Source organism: Biomphalaria glabrata, chromosome 15 (genome assembly GCF_947242115.1).
Source record: "Biomphalaria glabrata chromosome 15, xgBioGlab47.1, whole genome shotgun sequence".
In the NCBI taxonomy this organism is placed as follows: Eukaryota; Metazoa; Mollusca; class Gastropoda; family Planorbidae; genus Biomphalaria; species Biomphalaria glabrata.
Window position 1 is genome coordinate 32,528,942 of NC_074725.1, and position 21,061 is coordinate 32,550,002.

The 21,061-nt window shown below is 38.1% G+C and overlaps 1 protein-coding gene across 1 annotated transcript in view; it reads left to right on the forward strand.

The window, feature by feature from the left end:
• LOC106079441 (aminopeptidase N-like) overlaps positions 1 to 21,061 on the forward strand; it is a 92,672-nt gene that overhangs the window by 46,781 nt on the left and 24,830 nt on the right. Inside the window, exons 11-16 of the mRNA XM_056011821.1 lie at positions 2,278 to 2,391; positions 5,953 to 6,084; positions 7,070 to 7,135; positions 10,461 to 10,526; positions 14,344 to 14,531; positions 19,299 to 19,399. Coding sequence (XP_055867796.1) covers positions 2,278 to 2,391; positions 5,953 to 6,084; positions 7,070 to 7,135; positions 10,461 to 10,526; positions 14,344 to 14,531; positions 19,299 to 19,399 — 667 coding nt within the window. The remainder of the gene's footprint in view (positions 1 to 2,277; positions 2,392 to 5,952; positions 6,085 to 7,069; positions 7,136 to 10,460; positions 10,527 to 14,343; positions 14,532 to 19,298; positions 19,400 to 21,061) is intronic.

Below are 21,061 nucleotides of genomic sequence, written 5' to 3' on the forward strand. Positions count from 1 at the left end.
GATAACACTGAAGAAGTTATGGTACACGTTTTTTTTTAAAGTTATATCACTCTGTCTGTCTGCCTGTCTGTCTGTCTGGTAAAAAGTTTTGAACATGTTTTTCCTCCAATTGACCATTCTCAGCTCAAGTTAAAACTATGCACAATCATTCATTAAACCTGGCAAGACATGAATCAATAAAAAAAAAAAAGTAAATTAATTCTTGGTGATAAATTATTTTGTTTGATTTCTAAATGCTACTTCATGAGAGATGTGGATACATATATATATGGATTTAGTCCCCTTATTATGTTTCAGCACGTTTTTTCTCCCATTTCCCATTCTCGGATCAAGTTGAGATTCATAAATTCATAGTCCATAACGTAATACGATTAAATCCAAAAAAAATAATTAACCAGTTACTTAAGCATTTAGTACTAATTAATTAATTTTTGTTTTATATTGCTGTCACAGTCTCAGTTGACATTGCCTGATCTAATGTTCACGTCATGTTAAGAGGTTAAAAGACACGTGGAATTCCTGATGTAGAAAACAGGAAGTAGAATGAATAAAGTTGACTTTGAGTTCAGTCAAGTCAGTAAGTCAAGTGTTATCCTCTGTACGAAGCAGTCTAGTATATTTTTGGTCCGGGACGGACAGTAGCGACTTAGAAAAGTCGAGTAGTAATTTCAGTTAGATAGCAACTTGTGGGTAGTTGTTGCCAGTGGTCTTTTTGAGACATGTAATTTTATTAGTCATTCAGTACAGTGTTACCCGCTGAGATGCGGACGTGATTTGTAATACACTCTAGAGAGTTTCACGTATTGGATATATTTGATACCGCTGTTATGCGGATAGGATTGTTTATTATTTCTTGACTCGTAGCACTAACAAGGAGTGCAGTGTATTGTTATGTTGTAAAATAAACTTTATATTTGTCTGCTGAAACGGACTTAAGTCAATTTGTGGTGTCTATGTTTGTCACGTGTCAAGAGTACTCCAGGAAGCACGAACCCAGCATTCCTCGACATTCGCATTCTTCAACATTACACCATTTAGCATCATTTACAATTGCTGAAAGGAAGATAAATCTCGTAATTTTCAGATGAATGGCAGTACTGAGCGCAGCCTACGCTACGTATTTTGCAAGTGATAATTACCTTACGCAGACCAATACCATTCAAAAGAAAATCCGCTGCCAAGGACAGACGCAGACAGAGAAAAAAAAATCTTAATCGACCACCGGCGGACAGTGGTTATGCTTGCCCTGAATGTGGCAAAATATCTACGTCACAGCTGGGGCTTCTTATCCACGGGAAATACTGTATTCCTCATTCATCTTCGGACGAGAAGACAAGTTTTATTAACTAGTCATTAAGAGATAATAGCTTGCTTAATTCAAACGTAATAAGCGAGACTGTAAAAAAATTTTTTTTTGGTATTAACTATTTCTCTCCCAACTGAAAATAGCAACGTTGATTTAACCCAATTAAATTAATATTTGGTCTAATAAACTTAAATTTGTATTACATAAAAAGAGAATGCATTCTTATGTAATTATATACGTAATATAACATTTTCTAATTACATAAAAAAAAGGTTATTGAAAAGTTTAATCAGGGTAATGAAACAAATGAAACTTAATAATACCATCGGAAGGTGGGAAATAATTACGGAGAGAAAGAGTTAACGTGTTCTATTGTTCTTTCATTAATTACAGTCTCTTCCTACACGTCCATTAGTATAATTAGTAAAGATTCCCTTTCAAACTTTGTAGATGATATGGGAGGCGTGGCCAAGTGCGCTTGAACTTGGCTTGGCTTGGCTACCTAGAAGGGGGCTCGAGGCTCGACACCCGACTCGGGCAGAGTTGTATTTACTGAGCGCCTAAAGGCAGCACGGAAAACAAATTCCTAGATACCCCCTCCCCCCCACAGGTCCACAAATGAGATTGGACCAAAAGCGCTCTGAGCATGCTATAAGCATGAAAGTAGCGCTATATAAAAGCTATAATATATAATATGTTACGATCATCTGTTTCTCTGGCCAACGATTGACAAGCAGGGTGTCACGTGGCCAACACAACGACCAACCGCCTTTACTTTCCCTCAACTAAAATCAGGCACCCATTAGCGTTGGGTGGACTCGGGGGGCGCCCTTAAAAAAAAACCAAAAATTTAGAATCCCAGTTTTTACCGAGATTCGAACCCAGGACCCCCCCAGGTTCGGGAGCCATTCGCTTAACGACTTCACTTTTGCATAAAAAAATGACAAAAGAACACTTGCATATATTTGCAGTGGTTTGGAAACCTCGTCACATTGAAATGGTGGGATGACTTATGGCTGAATGAAGGCTTTGCGTTTTTTGTCATGTTCCTAGGCGTGGACTATGCAAAACCAGAGTGGAAAGTTGTAAGTATGGGGGTTAAAACTAAGGCTGGACTTTACGTCCTAACAATAGCGTGTACACATGAATAAAATGTATAGGCTCAATCTTTTCGAATATGTAAGCAGAGGCGTATTGAAATGGGGGTTAAAACTAAGGCTGGACTTTACGTCCTAACAATAGCGTGTACACATGAATAAAATGTATAGGCTCAAATTTTTTAATATGTAAGCAGAGGCGTAGTGAAATGGGGGTTAAAACTAAGGCTGGACTTTACGTCCTAACAATAGCGTGTACACGTGAATAAAATGTATAGGCTCAATCTTTTTTAATATGTAAGCAGAGGCGTATTGAAATGGGGGTTAAAACTAAGGCTGGACTTTACGTCCTAACAATAGCGTGTACACATGAATAAAATGTATAGGCTCAATTTTTTTCATATGTAAGCAGAGGCGTAGTGAAATGGGGGTTAAAACTAAGGCTGGACTTTACGTCCTAACAATAGCGTGTACACGTGAATAAAATGTATAGGCTCAATCTTTTCTAATATGTAAGCAGAGGCGTAGTGAAATGGGGGTTAAAACTAAGGCTGGACTTTACGTCCTAACAATAGCGTGTACACGTGAATAAAATGTATAGGCTCAATCTTTTCTAATATGTAAGCAGAGGCGTATTGAAATGGGGGTTAAAACTAAGGCTGGACTTTACGTCCTAACAATAGCGTGTACACGTGAATAAAATGTATAGGCTCAATTTTTTCTAATATGTAAGCAGAGGCGTAGTGAAATGGGGGTTAAAACTAAGGCTGGACTTTACGTCCTAACAATAGCCTGTACACGTGAATAAAATGTATAGGCTCAATTTTTTTTCATATGTAAGCAGAGGCGTAGTGAAATGGGGGTTAAAACTAAGGCTGGACTTTACGTCCTAACAATAGCGTGTACACATGAATAAAATGTATAGGCTCAATTTTTTTTCATATGTAAGCAGAGGCGTAGTGAAATGGGGGTTAAAACTAAGGCTGGACTTTACGTCCTAACAATAGCGTGTACACGTGAATAAAATGTATAGGCTTAATTTTTTTAATATGTAAGCAGAGGCGTAGTGAAATGGGGGTTAAAACTAAGGCTGGACTTTACGTCCTAACAATAGCGTGTACACGTGAATAAAATGTATAGGCTCAATTTTTTTTCATATGTAAGCAGAGGCGTAGTGAAATGGGGGTTAAAACTAAGGCTGGACTTTACGTCCTAACAATAGCGTGTACACATGAATAAAATGTATAGGCTCAATCTTTTCTAATATGTAAGCAGAGGCGTAGTGAAATGGGGGTTAAAACTAAGGCTGGACTTTACGTCCTAACAATAGCGTGTACACATGAATAAAATGTATAGGCTCAATCTTTTCGAATATGTAAGCAGAGGCGTATTGAAATGGGGGTTAAAACTAAGGCTGGACTTTACGTCCTAACAATAGCGTGTACACATGAATAAAATGTATAGGCTCAATCTTTTCTAATATGTAAGCAGAGGCGTAGTGAAATGGGGGTTAAAACTAAGGCTGGACTTTACGTCCTAACAATAGCGTGTACACATGAATAAAATGTATAGGCTCAATTTTTTTAATATGTAAGCAAAGGCGTAGTGAAATGGGGGTTAAAACTAAGGCTGGACTTTACGTCCTAACAATAGCGTGTACACATGAATAAAATGTATAGGCTCAATTTTTTTAATATGTAAGCAAAGGCGTAGTGAAATGGGGGTTAAAACTAAGGCTGGACTTTACGTCCTAACAATACTGTGATCACATGAATAAAATGTATAGGCTCAATTTTTTAAATATGTAAGCAGAGGCGTAGTGAAATGGGGGTTAAAACTAAGGCTGGACTTTACGTCCTAACAATACTGTGATCACATGAATAAAATGTATAGGCTCAATCTTTTCTAATATGTAAGCAGAGGCGTAGTGAAATGGGGGTTAAAACTAAGGCTGGACTTTACGTCCTAACAATAGCGTGTACACATGAATAAAATGTATAGGCTCAATCTTTTTTAATATGTAAGCAGAGGAGTAGTGAAATGGGGGTTAAAACTAAGGCTGGACTATACAACCTAAGAATAGCGTGTACACATGAATAAAATGTATAGGCTCAATCTTTTCTAATATGTAAGCAGAGGCTTAGTGAAATGGGGGTTAAAACTAAGGCTGGACTTTACGTCCTAACAATAGCGTGTACACATGAATAAAATGTATAGGCTCAAATTTTTTAATATGTAAGCAGAGGCGTAGTGAAATGGGGGTTAAAACTAAGGCTGGACTTAAGGACCTAACAATAGCGTGTACACATGAATAAAATGTATAGGCTCAAATTTTTTAATATGTAAGCAGAGGCGTAGTGAAATGGGGGTTAAAACTAAGGCTGGACTTTACGTCCTAACAATAGCGTGTACACATGAATAAAATGTATAGGCTCAATTTTTTCTAATATGTAAGCAGAGGCGTATTGAAATGGGGGTTAAAACTAAGGCTGGACTTTACGTCCTAACAATAGCGTGTACACATGAATAAAATGTATAGGCTCAATTTTTTTCATATGTAAGCAGAGGCGTAGTGAAATGGGGGTTTAAACTAAGGCTGGACTTTACGTCCTAACAATAACGTGTACACATGAATAAAATGTAAAGGCTCAATCTTTTCTAATATGTAAGCAGAGGCGTAGTGAAATGGGGGTTAAAACTAAGGCTAGACTTTACTTCCTAACCATAGCATGTATAAATGTAGAAAATGTATAAATCCTTTCTAATATCCTAGCAGAGGCGTATTGAACGAGGGGGGGGCAAGATGCCCTGGACGCCATATTCATGGAAATCGGGGGAAGGAGGCGCCAATAATGTACCTTGCCCCGAGCCCACGTTTTGCTCACTACGCCCCTGTATGCTAGTATCATTTTTTTCTTCACTTTTACTTTTGTTAATGCAAATATTTGTAAGATATGTTCATTTCATTTCTATCATCTTAGCATCAGATGTGATGGTTTCTGTTACTTTATGGCCAGATATCTATTGAAGATGCACTATTTATTGTTCTTTTAATTTATATATATATATAATATATACCTTTTACCTTTACCTATCCCTTAGTCTGTTGGACCGTTGGGGCACCAGGCAAGACTTGTCGACCGTCTTTCTCCATTCCTCCCTTTTTTTTTTTTGCCTTGTTTAGAACCTCTCTCAATGGGAGGCCCGTCCATTCTTTAATGTTGTCCTCCCATCGCTTTTTCTGTCTGCCTCTGTCTATATACACACACCATAAATACGCCTAGATAAGTTTTTGGATTTTGTTTCATCTTGAGATGGGGAAGAATATTAGTATTAACAATCTGCTAGCATCATCATTATCAAGCTACATATTTGTCAATAACGAAAATATTGTGTATGATAACTTTTTTTTTAAATTAGGAAAATATTATAATATCGGACATTTGTATTTGTGAGTCTCTACCCTTTTGTCAAGCAATTTTTTGTGTGTTAATAATGTTTAGAAATGTATATAATTGTGGTTTTCTTAAAGTGATTATATTTCATTAGTTTGATAGATTTTCTCTCCATATGCAAGACGCTTTTGCTTTAGATGGTCTGGTCTCCTCTCATCCGTTGTATGTTCCAGTTGGACATCCAAATGAAGTCCATGCAATATTTGATACTATATCGTACAAGAAGGTAAATTAGTCTTCTTTAAAGCTTACATCAACTCACTCTGTCCGTTTGTCTGTCTGTCTGGTTGAAAGTTAGTACATTTTATTTCTCCAAAACGCAATCTCGGATCAAAATGAAATTTTGCACAATTATTTCCAGCACCTGACAAAACACAAATTAATTTTTAAAAATTAACCAATTAGTTAATTAGCTATCGGTATTCTTTTTTTTGTGTGTGTGTGTTTGGTATTTAGTAAAGGGAAGAAATCGTACTTGCCAGATATGGTGGTATAAGATGAAGTAGTCTCTTTAAGAAGATTTGAGCCATGTGTTCGAATTAAAGTCTTACAATTTTTGTTTATGCATTCAAAACGCGATCACGCTCATTTTCACAGAGATACACACTTCTTGGAAAAAAAAAACTAAAAACATGATAGAAACAATAATTGGTAACAATATTTCTATTTGCACATATTTATTATTTTTTTTAGTTAAGATCTATTTTAAATTTAATTACATGACTGGTCCTAACTAATTAATGCATTGACATTTCATATAAGAATTGTCTTTTTTTAAGGTATCTTTTTTTTTTTTTCTTGTTTTCGCGTTGTATAGAAAACTGGTGAGTGTGATAATGTCTCCGTATTAAACACAAGAAAGAAATTCTTTTTTTTTTTTTTTTTTTTTTTTTTGAAGGTGAATTAGTATTCTGAATGTACCAGTTCTGATGCAGAATTGCTTTGCATTACATGTTTTAGATGTTCCTTGAGTTTGAAGGCTAGAACACAAACCCCCTCTGGCAGTGGCGTATCTGGTGTGGGGGAGGGGGAATTTGAAAATCGCCCAGGCCACCACTTGAGGGTGTCCCCCAAATGAGTTTTCGATTTTTTTGTTATTTTAAATAATAAATATTATGCCAAATTTAGGGACCGCCAAATAGGTCAAGCACCCCGGGCCCACAGCCATCTTTTCATTAAATTTAAAATTTTAAATTTCTTTGTATCCTCAGGGAGGTTCAGTAATCCAGATGATGAGATACTTCTTGGGATATGAAACTTTTAGAAAAGGAATGAATGTAAGACTTTGAGCTTATAAGTGTGTATCTACATGTGTACATACATGTGTATCTATATGTGGAACTACTACTATCTACATGTGTGTACATGTGTAGCTACGTGTGTATCTACGTGTGTATCTACGTGTGTATGCATGTGTATCTACATGTGTATCTACGTGTGTATCTACGTGTGTGTCTACATGTGTATCTACGTGTGTATCTACATGTGTATCTACTTGTGTATCTACTTGTGTATCTACGTGTGTATCTACGTGTGTATCTACATGTGTATCTACATGTGTATCTACTTGTGTATCTACGTGTGTATCTACGTGTGTATCTACATGTGTATCTACATGTGTATCTACTTGTGTATCTACTTGTGTATCTACTTGTGTATCTACTTGTGTATCTACGTGTGTATCTACGTGTGTATCTACATGTGTATCTACATGTGTATCTACTTGTGTATCTACGTGTGTATCTACATGTGTATCTACATGTGTATCTACATGTGTATCTACATGTGTATCTACATGTGTATCTACGTGTGTATCTACTTGTGTATCTACGTGTGTATCTACTTGTGTATCTACATGTGTATCTACATGTGTATCTACGTGTGTATCTACTTGTGTATCTACATGTGTATCTACGTGTGTATCTACTTGTGCATCTACTTGTGTATCTACTTGTGTATCTACTTGTGTATCTACATGTGTATCTACATGTGTATCTACATGTGTATCTACTTGTGTATCTACATGTGTATCTAGATGTGTATCTACATGTGTATCTACGTGTGTATCTACGTGTGTATCTACATGTGTATCTACATGTCTATCTACATGTATATCTACGTGTGTATCTACATGTGTATCTAATTGTGTATCTACGTGTGTATCTACATGTGTATCTACATGTGTATCTACGTGTGTATCTACGTGTGTATCTACATGTGTATCTACATGTGTATCTACATGTGTATCTACGTGTGTATCTACATGTCTATCTACATGTGTATCTACGTGTGTATCTACGTGTGTATCTACTTGTGTATCTACATGTGTATCTACGTGTGTATCTACGTGTGTATCTACATGTGTATCTACATGTGTATCTACATGTGTATCTACATGTGTATCTACGTGTGTATCTACTTGTGTATCTACTTGTGTATCTACATGTGTATCTACGTGTGTATCAACGTGTGTATCTACATGTGTATCTACGTGTGTATCTACGTGTGTATCTACTTGTGTATCTACGTGTGTATCTACGTGTGTATCTACATGTGTATCTACTTGTGTATCTACTTGTGTATCTACGTGTGTATCTACTTGTGTATCTACATGTGTATCTACATGTGTACCTACATGTGTATCTACATGTGTATCTACGTGTGTATCTACGTGTGTATCTACATGTGTATCTACGTGTGTATCTACATGTGTATCTACGTGTGTATCTACTTGTGTATCTACATGTGTATCTACTTGTGTATCTACGTGTGTATCTACATGTGTATCTAGATGTGTATCTACTTGTGTATCTACATGTGTATCTAGATGTGTATCTACGTGTGTATCTACGTGTGTATCTATATGTGTATCTACGTGTGTATCTACATGTGTATCTACGTATGTATCTGCTTGTGTATCTCATATTGATATTACCTCCTCATCTGTCTTTTTTTAAAACCTTCATTACGACAGAACAACTCTTCAGCCTATACAACTAAAAACATCCACCCTTCTTTTCTCATAAATACTCCATAACACAGTCCATTTACTAGATTTGGGTTTATTAGAAAGAATTTGTATAAATCAAATAAGAACATAAAACTAAAATGTTATTTAACATTGGTTAGGCGAATAATAGAATATGCATCCTCTGTTTGGGACCCCTCAACTCAAGAAAACAATAAGAAACTGTAACAGAATCAAAATAGAGCAGTGAGATTCATAACAAACGAATATTCACATTTGACTATAATAACACCTTTAGTAAAATCACTAAATTTAGAAAGCCTTCAGGATAGAAGACTTAAAAGTAAAGTAGCAATTATACATAAAAAACTGAACCATATTCTTTAAATACAAAAACAAAATTTAATAAAATACTCAGAAAGACACAAAGATAAAGGCACATTTCTCGTTCCATATGCTAGGACAAATTTGTACAAAAGCTCCTTCTTCCCTAGCGCTATTAAGAACATGGAATGAGTTGCCTGAGCTAGCCAGGAAAACCAGTGACTTGGCGGAGTTTTGGTCATTGGTTAACATGCATGACTAAATGCATGACGCGTAGGACGTAATCATCTTTTTTGAAGTAACGTCTGTATCGTATAAGATAAGATAAGATAATAATTTTTATAGTGAATACTATATGTATATTATGTATGTAACGTGTGCGTATTTTAACTAAAAATTGTTCTTACATATCAATTTAAAAAACAAAAATGTTTGTTTTAAGGTGACAAAAGCGCGCCTAAAATGTTCAAGCTCAAAATATAATTAAATCAGATTTTCATTAGCTTTTCTATTGTGAGGTCTTAACATAACAGACGCATAAACAGACGGACATTTTCACACAAATCTAGTAGATGTTTTTCCAAAAAGATCAATTATTTTAACTATCAGATCAGAAGTCGTATCCATTATCATATCAAAAATATACAAATCATCAAATCAGGCATCAGATCAAACAATCTAACCAAAATATGATCAAATATCAAAATAGGGGGGGGGGGGGGAAGCGTAACAAATTTTTGTTATTGGAGAGATAGAAATGACAGCTAATTAACAAAAAAATGATAGTTCTAGGTTTTTTTTAAATACATGTTATGACAAACTAATCGGCCGAGGGCCTTAGTATGGGCCTTAGTATGGGCCTTACTGATCTACTGGATTAAATTTAGAAGTATGTTGTTTTATGTTAAACATGGAGAATGAACCCAACATATTTTGTTTTATTTTGTCACGAAAAAAAAACAGTAGAGTGTTAAAACGGGTTTACCCACTCAGCCCAAAAATTCATATCCCATATAAAATACAGTGAAAACGGGTTTACCCGATTTGTTTAAAAAAGTTTCTTTCTTTAACAGATATACCAGTAGGTACTTTTGTCTATTTTAGGACCCTCCGTTTGTGGGATCTACATTAAACATACAGTACGGTCTCCGATGATCTTAGAAACATCTATGCCAAATTTTGTCAAGATTGGTCAAACGGTTTTGATTTTTATTCGGGACATACATACATACACACATACATCCATACATACGCCTTACATTCTGCTTTATATTATAAGGAGATTGTATTAATTCAATTTTTTTAAACAGTTGTACCTAACAAGCAAGCAGTATTCAAATGCGTCTCATAATGACCTTTGGGCAGCTCTTACAGAGGTAATCTGTCATAGATCTAAATATCAATAATTCACTTTTTTATTTAACTTTTTTATTTCACCTTTTTTTCCTAACTCTATCCCTTAGTGACTAGCGGTTCTCAACCTTTTAAGCTCGGCGACTCCTTTTTAGAAACCCCCACTCTGCCGCGACCACACACACATACAGCAATAGAAGAATAGACAATAACAATCCATATTTTCGATGGTCTTAGGCGACCCCTGGCAAATCGTCATTCGACCCCCAAGAGGGTCGCGACCCACAGGTTGAGAACCCCTGCCTTAGTCTGTTTGACTGCAAGATTTGTCAACCGTCTTTCTCCATTCCTCTCTGTCTTTTGCCTTAGTTAGAATCTCTTTCAATGGCAGGCTCGTCCATTCTTTTATGATGTCTTCCTATCGCTTTCTCTGTCTGCCTCTTCTTCCTTTTTTTTTTTGGTACTGTTCCCTGAAGGGGATCTTTGCGAGCCCTAATGATCGTGTAATATGGCAATAGATTATAAGCTTTCGTTTTTACGATAGTCAGCAGGTCATCAGGGGGTCCAATCGCTGTAGTAACCCTGTCTCTAATCTCTTGGTTTGTGATGCGGTCTTTAAAGACCACTATTTCTTAGCTACCTAAAAAGTATGCGCGGTGGCTGGGTGGTTAAAGCTTAGCTTCCAATTCTGGGGTCCTGGGTTCGAATCTCAGTGGAAGGGTTATTTTCGGTATTTAGGGTGCCCCTGAGTCCACCCAACTCTTATAGGTAGTTGTGGACAGTAAAGGCACTTGGTCGTTGTTCTGGCCATATAGCACCCTGCTTGTTAACCGTTGGCCAAAGAACTAGATGGCCTTAACATTATCTGCCCAATAGATATACATGCCCTCTGAATGCGAAGAGTTCATTCAATACAATCTTACAAGGGCCGGCCTTAGGCATAGGCAAACTTAGCAGCAGCCTAGGGACTTCGAAAAGAGGAGGAAAAGAACGAAATATGGATCGAATCTCAAATGTAACAGAACTCTATGGTTCTAAGTCTACCCCCCTTCTTCTCAAACCTAACAGAACTCTATGGCTCTAAGTCAACTAGCCTTGTTCTCAAACCTAACAGAACTCTATGGCTCTAAGTCAACTAGCCTTGTTCTCAAACATAGCTGAAATCTATGGTTCTATGTCAACAAGCCTCGTTCTCAAACATAGCAGAAATCTATGGCTCTATGTCTATCCCCCCACCCCCTTTGCTCTCGAACCTAACAGAACTCTGTGGCCCTGTGTCTACTAACCTCTTTCTCAAACCTAGCAGAAATCTATGGCTCTATGTCTACTAACCTCTTTCTCAAACCTAGCAGAACTCTGTGGCTCTATGTCTTCTAGCCTCGTTCTCAAACAGAGCAGAAATCTATGGCTCTATGTCTACTAACCTCGTTCTCAAACCTAGCAGAATTCTGTGGCTCTATGTCTACTAGCCTCGTTCTCAAACATAGCAGAACTCTATGTCTACCCCTTTGTTCTCAAATCTAGCAGAACACTATGGCTCTATGTCTACTAACCTTGTACTCAAACCTAGCAGAACTCTATGGCCCTATGTCTACTAGCCTCGCTCTCAAACATAGCAGAACTCTATGGCCCTATGTCTACTAACCTTGTACTCAAACATAGCAGAACTCTGTGGCCCTGTAGCCTCGCCCTGAAACATAGCAGAACTCTGTGGCCCTATGTCTACTAGCCTCGCTCTCAAACATAGCAGAACTCTGTGGCCCTATGTCTACTAGCCTCGCTCTCAAACATAGCAGAACTCTGTGGCCCTATGTCTACTAGCCTCGCTCTCAAACATAGCAGAACTCTGTGGCCCTATGTCTACTAACCTCGCCCTGAAACATAGCAGAACTCTGTGGTCCTATGTCTACTAGCCTCGCTCTCAAACATAGCAGAACTCTGTGGCCCTATGTCTACTAGCCTCGCTCTCAAACATAGCAGAACTCTGTGGCCCTATGTCTACTAGCCTCGCTCTCAAACATAGCAGAACTCTGTGGCCCTATGTCTACTAGCCTCGCTCTCAAACATAGCAGAACTCTGTGGCCCTATGTCTACTAGCCTCGCCCTGAAACATAGCAGAACTCTATGGCCCTATGTCTACAAGCCTCGCTCTCAAACATAGCAGAACTCTGTGGCCCTATGTCTACTAGCCTCACTCTTAAACATTGCAGAACTCTGTGGCCCTATGTCTACTAACCTCGCTCTCAATCATAGCAGAACTCTGTGGCCCTATGTCTACTAGCCTCGCTCTCAATCATAGCAGAACTCTGTGGCCCTATGTCTACTAACCTCGCTCTCTATCATAGCAGAACTCTGTGGCCCTATGTCTACTAGCCTCACTCTTAAACCTAGCAGAACTCTGTGGCTCTATGTCTACTAACCTCGCTCTCAAACCTAGCAGAACTATATGGCTCTATGTCTACTAACCTCGCTCTCAAACATAGCAGAACTCTATGGCCCTATGTCTACTAGCCTCGCTCTCAAACATAGCAGAACTCTGTGGCCCTATGTCTACTAGCCTCACTCTTAAACATTGCAGAACTCTGTGGCCCTATGTCTACTAACCTCGCTCTCAATCATAGCAGAACTCTGTGGCCCTATGTCTACTAGCCTCGCTCTCAATCATAGCAGAACTCTGTGGCCCTATGTCTACTAACCTCGCTCTCTATCATAGCAGAACTCTGTGGCCCTATGTCTACTAGCCTCACTCTTAAACCTAGCAGAACTCTGTGGCTCTATGTCTACTAACCTCGCTCTCAAACCTAGCAGAACTATATGGCTCTATGTCTACTAACCTCGCTCTCAAACATAGCAGAACTCTATGGCCCTATGTCTACTAGCCTCGCTCTCAAATATAGCAGAACTCTGTGGCCCTGTAGCCTCGCCCTGAAACATAGCAGAACTCTGTGGCCCTATGTCTACTAGCCTCGCTCTCAAACATAGCAGAACTCTGTGGCCCTATGTCTACTAGCCTCGCTCTCAAACATAGCAGAACTCTGTGGCCCTATGTCTACTAACCTTGTTTCCAAACCTAGCAGAACTATATGGCTCTATGTCTACTAGCCTCGCTCTCAAACATGGCAGAACTCTGTGGCTCTATGTCTACTAACCTTGTTTCCAAACCTAGCAGAACTATATGGCTCTATGTCTACTAGCCTCGCTCTCAAACATGGCAGAACTCTGTGGCTCTATGTCTACTAACCTCGTTCTCAAACATAGCAGAACTCTATGGCTAAGTTTATTCATCAATTCTTTGATCTTCTTGTAAGGCTACAGATGTTAGAAGACATTTGTTTCTTCCTTCTTATGAAATGTGAAAACGTTATTTCTAGTCCGGTGATCATGAGTCGTCCATGATACTCATTCGTATAACTTTTAACGTAGGTGCTGATTTAGATACAGATACGGAACGATCTACAGTTCATTGCAGATTTTTCGGTATTCATTTTCTTTTTTAAATTTCATTTGGGGCTACCCTAATCACTTCACCTAGGCCCTCCCTATTCACTTCGCCTAGGGCCTCCACTTACCTAAGGCCGGGCTTGATCTTATTATAGGCCTCGTCTGACCACTGAGTAAATGATGGCTGCCTGGTCGTGCGGTTTGCGCGCTGGACTGTCGTTTGAATTTATCGTTGGTCCAGGGTTCCAACCCTGCCCGCTCCCATCCCCCGTCGTTCTGCGGGAGGTTTGGACTAGGAAGTAAACTATCTTCAACTCTGAAGGAACATCCGAAACATGTCAAACATTTTACAAACAAACAAATTAAAATGATTATGTACTATACGTATTATCATTTCAGCAAGTCAAGCGTGATAACAAAAACATAAATGTGAAAGAGGTGATGGACACTTGGATTCTACAAATGAACTATCCTCTAGTTACAGTTACACGTGACTGCCTTAGCGAGAACAGTCTCGTAGTAAGACAAGAGAGATTCCTACTGAATCGTAATGCAACAGAGACAGGAAAATATACTTCCCCATTTAAGTAAGATTTATATCATTATTTTAATAAGATTTACCCCACAATACAAGATTTACCCCACAATATAAGATTTACCGCACAATATAAGATTTACCCCACAATATAAGATTTACCCCACAATATAAGATTTAACCCATAATATAAGATTTAACCCACAATATAAGATTTACCCCATAACATAAGATTTATCCCACAATATAAGATTTACCCCACAATATAAGATTTACCCCACAATATAATATTTAACCCACAATATAAGAATTACCCCATAATATAAGATTTACCCCACAATATAAGATTTACCCCACAATATAAGATTTAACCCATAATATAAGATTTAACCCACAATATAAGATTTACCCCATAACATAAGTTTTATCCCACAATATAAGATTTACCCATAATATAAGATTTACCCCACAATATAAGATTTACCCCACAATATAATATTTAACCCTGTATATGGCTCCTTTTGTCTCGAAAGGCAATGGATGCGCCCAAGTGAGTCACTGGTTTTGGCTTAATCTTGAGACGGGGCAGAATCTGGTGTGGCTAATCAAGCCAATTCTAGAACGGCAGACTTTGCCACAATTCGTACATTTGTATGCCTCTGATTTAGGGCTAGCAGACAGGGCAGCTTTCTTTTTTTCCCTCTTGATTAAAGCCGCTTCAATTCTTTTGTTCTCAGCAAGGGTTGTCCCAGCACGCACAGTCTGTCTCCATGCACTCCGGTCTTTGGCTATGTTTTCCCACATACTTTCACTGATGCCTGAGGCTCTCATGTCTCGCTTGCAGACATCTCTATATGTTAGTCTTGGGCGGCCCTTGGGTCTGACTCCTTCCACAAGCTCAGCATATAAGATATCTTTCGGGATTCTACCATCTGGCATGCGGGTGACATGTCCGAGCCAGCGTAATCTCCTTTGTGTCAGGAGAGCATACATGCTGTTCATATTGGCCAGTCTCAAAACTTCCTGATTGGAGACATGGTCCCTCCAAGAGATGCCCATTATGCGTCTCAGGCAGCGCAAGTGGAAACTATTCAATCTGTGCTCTTGGTACATGTATGTTGACCAGCTTTCACTGCCATAAAGGAGAGTGCTCACAACACAGACGTTGTAGACTAGGATTTTGGTCGCTGTGGTCAATTTACCATTTTCCCAGACGCGCTTGGAGAGTTTTGCCAATGCTGTGGTAGCTTTTCCTATCCTTTTTGTCAGCTCGATGTCTAAGTCTAGGTTACTGACAATTGTTGAACCCAAGTAGGTAAATTCCTGCACCACTGAAAGGGTGTGGTTCCCAATTTGTATTATAGGTATTTCTGCAACGTCTTGTGCCAGGATTTCGGTCTTGGAGAGACTTATAGTAAGGCTAAACTCTTGACAAGCAGCTGCTAAGGCGTTCACTAGCTTCTGTAGACCTCCTTGTGAGTGAGATACGAGTGCCGCGTCATCGGCAAACAGCAGCTCCCTTATCAAGATACGACGCCTTTTTGTTTTGGCTTTAAGACGTGCCAGGTTAAAGAGCCTTCCATAGGATCTGCTATGGATGTATATTCCGTCTTCCAGGGATTTAAAAGCACTGGTTAGTACGACTGAGAAGAAGATGAAACCATATTTAACCCACAATATAAGAATTACCCCACAATATAAGATTTATCCCATAATATAAGATTTACCCCATAATATAAGATTTACCCCACAATATACGATTTACCCCACAATATACGATTTACCCCATAATATAAGATTTACCCCATAATATAAGATTTACCCCACAATATACGATTTACCCCATAATATAAGATTTACCCCATAATAGCGTCTTTTTCCCTTTCAGGGGCCGCTAAAAATGGTAAAGTAACTCTTACACTTATTTATCGTAAATTGTTGTCATTATCTGACAGCAGTTAGGCCTGGTTCACATCTAACTTCAAATTCACTTTCACCTATCCCTTGGTCTGCTGGACAGTTGGGGGCACCAAACAAGATCTGTCAACCTTTTTTCTCCATTCTTCTCTGTCATTAGCCCTTGATAGAATTTCATTCGGATATTCTTTTTGAAAATATTGAAACCTGCCTTTTTACCTGCCTGGATGGACCACTACGGGGCCGATTCTGAGTTTGTGTTTCGACACAAACTGTCTTTGAAACCTTGTTTTTTTTTTTTAATTTAGTCATATCAATGTAAAATAGTACTGGTATAGCTTGATTTGCTCTCTAGGTAAAACAAGATATCTTGTGAATTATGTGATTGTGAAGTAAGAGTTCCCCCGGACGATGTAAAGGGTAAAGGTCAACTCTTTCTTAGGCGCACGCTTAACGAGGATGTCATGTGGCCAGCACAACGGCCAATCACCTTTACTTGTCCCCCAACTAATATCAGGTGCCCATTAGTGTTGGGTCAACTCAAAGGCACCCTTAAAAATCCAAAAATTAGAAACCCCAGTCTTCACCAGGATTCGAACCTTGGACGCCCGGTTCGGACGCCAAGCGCTTGACCACTCAACCACCGCGCCTCCATGTTATTGTAAACATGACTAAACATTTCTTTTTTTGTTCTGTATTTCAGTTCAGTTAAATATCACTAGCCTTAGTGTACAGTTTGTAAGATTCTTTCTGGCCTCTCTGTTCTTTTTCCAATGTTAATTTTACATGGCAATTATCATTTGTTCCATATAGGAAGAAGTCAATCTAAAGGTATAAGAGATTTTCATTATAGACGTCTCTGGTGCATCTATTTTACGAATACAGAAGTGTGGCTAATGTTTCTCAAACGTTTTCTCGTATAGAAGCAGAAATGGCATCTACTGTGCACTATTCCTCTAGTAAAAACAAAAGCTTACAAAGAGGTTATGAGTTTATGTTTTCGCACAAACTTAGAGGCGGCCCACAAAGTGGGTCATCCTAGTATGGTAAATAGGCAGATTTTGAATTTTTCAACAGGAATATTAGAGGTTATGAGCTATTTGATTAGCATGCATGACTAGATTGACCTAGGAACACAGATAGGGTCTTAGCAACGTCTTTTTTTTTGAAGTAACGTCAGTATTTCACAAGATGAGATAAGATAAAAATATTCTTTTAAAGCAAGCTATTCAAAAATTACTCAAGAGTAATACATCAGGTCCTTTTTGTGCTCGAAAGAGGAGGCTTCGTAATGTTTCTTTCATTTTACTATTAATTTTCCCGTGTAGAATTCAGAACAGAATTAAGCATGATTATATTTAAAGATATTGACCTTGATCAAAGTTACTTTACAGACAGCACTAAATTTTTGTAAGGGTTAGTTAAAAATTTAAGCCTATATAGACACGAGCTAAAGCTTACAATTTTCGCCACACGATTCTTAACTCTTTCACTCCTAACTGACGATACCAACGTTGATTGACCCCATTAAATTAAATTCATTTTTGGTTTTATAAACTTTAATTTGTGTTATACAAAAAGAGCAAGCATCCTTCTAGAATTATATACCTTATTTAACATTTCCTGATTACATACAAAAGAGTTATTGAAGTTTAACCATAACAGGGGAGTGAAACACATATGAAGAAAACGAATAATTCTATCGGAACGTGGAAAAATAATTACGGGGAGAAAGAGTTAAGATATTGTCATGTGTAGAATCAATACTCGAAGCGGAACAAATATTTAAGCAAAGAAATATATTTTAAAAGTCCCTTTAAAAACAAACAAATTTTATGCAAAGGGTGAAAGAACTCCGCCCATAAAACTATTTATATACTAATAATGACAACGTATTTCCCTTATTGAATATCAAACAATAAAATATACACATACTGTTGATAATCAATGTACTAATGTTTTTTTTTTTTTAATTTAATGTTTTATTAGGTACAATAAATAATTGTTTAAAGTATCACATTGATTGGAGAATGCACCAGGAAGAAATAGCGTTAACAATTATTTAAGGGGACTAAACCCAGCAAATTTAGCCATCTGTCAATACTGAAGTATTAGTTTCCCTTTTTGGTATCTTATATGCAGAGCTTGTCGATGGAGTCAGACCGAAGGGCGCCCAAGACTAACATATAGAAATGTCTGCACGCGAGACACGAGAGCCTCAGACATCAACGAAAGTATGTGGGAAGAAATAGCCAAGGACCGGAGTGCATAGAGACAGACTGTGCGTGGAAAAAAAATAAAGCTGCCCTGTACGCTAGCCCTGCATCATGCATGAATTGTGGGCAAAGTCTGCCGCTCTAGAACTGGCTTGATTAGCCACACCAGGTTCTGCCCCGTCTCAAGACTAAACCAAAACCAGTGACTCCTATGGGCGCATCCATTGCCTTTCGAGACAAAAGGTCCCATATTGTATCAGTTTTCCTTTTTGGTATCAAACAAAATAATTATTAACCGCTAATTAGTTGACTAAGTGGTTACTTTTTTTTTATTCCAGCTGGAGCTAATGTCGTGGGCCTTGCTTTTCTTCTCTGGCGTTTTTCTTCTGCCAGTGTGGTTCTCTCTTCCTCAGCAACCTGTGCGCCAGTTTTCACAGCGCGTCGGTAAATCCGAACGACAGTCCAGCGCGCAAACCGCACGACCAGGCGTAGGTCTTACCAGCCACATGAGGACCCCAGTGCAAAGCCCTCAGCCCCCTGAATAACTCTATGTTCATCATTGAACTACGATGGACGGACTATACATATATATATGCTTTTTTGTTGATTCATGAGCTTTCTATGCCAATGAATAAATGTGCAAGGTTTATACTCAAATATCACTCAAATATCCTTATCTTCCTCAGTTACAAATGGACCATTCCATTGACGTTTGCAAGTAGTTCAACCCTAAACTTTAAGCAGACAGATAGAGATGTTTACTGGCTAGGGAAAAATGAGACTTCAAGTGAGTGCACTTAAATTATAACATTATCTCTCTATATATAATTCCCATCATGGCTCAACAGCCTGGACACCACCAAGTTGTCATGGAAAGATCCCTCTTTTATTTCTGCAAGTCGGAATAGAGTTACCCACGTGACCAAAGCGGTGAAAAAAAGAGGGGGGGGGGGAGAAGGTAATCTACTCTGTATTCACCCATCACTAATTAGCAGGGCTGGACTTAACCGTTGCGGGGCCCTGTGCGAAACGGATAATAAGTGAAAATTAAGAGTTTGTATTTGAAATATATATTCGTCTTTGCATTTTATTCATTCTTTACTACGCACAAAATTACTTTACGAGCTTTTACAGTATATCATAAAAATTATGTTTCCTACATAGATCAAATTCAATAGAAAGAATTACCAAATTTTTCAATCTATCTTCCAGAATTGTTGACCTCAAGTAATTCATTAGTTGTTGTTTTTTTATCACGCGTAGGATTGGCGTTTTCCATATTGAATGACACCCCAAAATGAAAGTTTTGTCTATATTTCAGGAGATTTTTATGAGTTTTCAAAAGATTTTTAATAATTTCCGGATATTTCCAGAACTTTTTCGTATATTTTGCTATTTCAGAAGATTTCCAGGAGCTCATGGTAAATCAGAAGACCGTGGAAAATCTGTTATTAAGTTATACAATGGTTAAATTTAATAATTTACTTCTAGCATTAGCGTGTTCGCATAGGTTGCAGTAGCCTAAGGCCGGCCCTGAAAAATAGCTGCCTATGCTATATCGCGGGTCTACTAGTAAACAATCATTTGTTATCTTTGATTTAAGTCCCTTTGCACTAAACAACTATATTATATATTATATATATAGACCTAACAAGTATTTTGTGTGTGTGTGTGTGGAAACTAAACAAGTGTAATCATAGGTCGATGGTCACTGACTGTAATTTGACAGCAGTCACAAGGATAACAATTAGTAAGCTAGTTCAACAGGTCTGGAACATTACGCACGAGTGTAAACAGTTTAAATACTTCACATTAAGTACAACTGTACATTTGTGGTGAAATGTTGTGCTGTAAAAAGACAATAAAGAGAATAGCATTTTTTTTAAAAATATGTTTGTAAAATGTTTGACATGTTTCGGATGTTCCTTCAGAGTTGAAGATAGTTTACTTCCCAGTCCAAACCTCCCGCAGGACGACGGGGGATGGGAGCGGGCAGGGTTTGAACCCTCAACCGTCGATAAATCCGAACGACAGTCCAGCGCGCAAACCGCACGACCAGGCGGGTTCAATCATTGCTAACTCTTGTTGTAATTCCTCAATAGGGAGTGTTAAAAAAAAAAAAAGAAAAGTGAATGTATAATTGTCCCAGCCTCTGTGAGACTCACTGTGACGTGAAGTGATTTTGTTATCACTTCATCATCTGGTGCTCACGGGAAAGCTCCCGGTCAGAAACTGACCACGAAGTGAAAACGGCAGTTGTTACCTGGTCCTCAGCGAGGAAGGACGTTGATTTTTCGTAAGAGCAGGAGATTTGTATTTTTTGTCTTTTTGAAATAAATTCACACTTTGGACGAATAATTTGAGATTCATTATTGATTCTCGAAGATATAGTTCGTTGACTGAGACTAAGACTGCTTTATTGATCCTTATGGAAATTTGTTGTGATTAC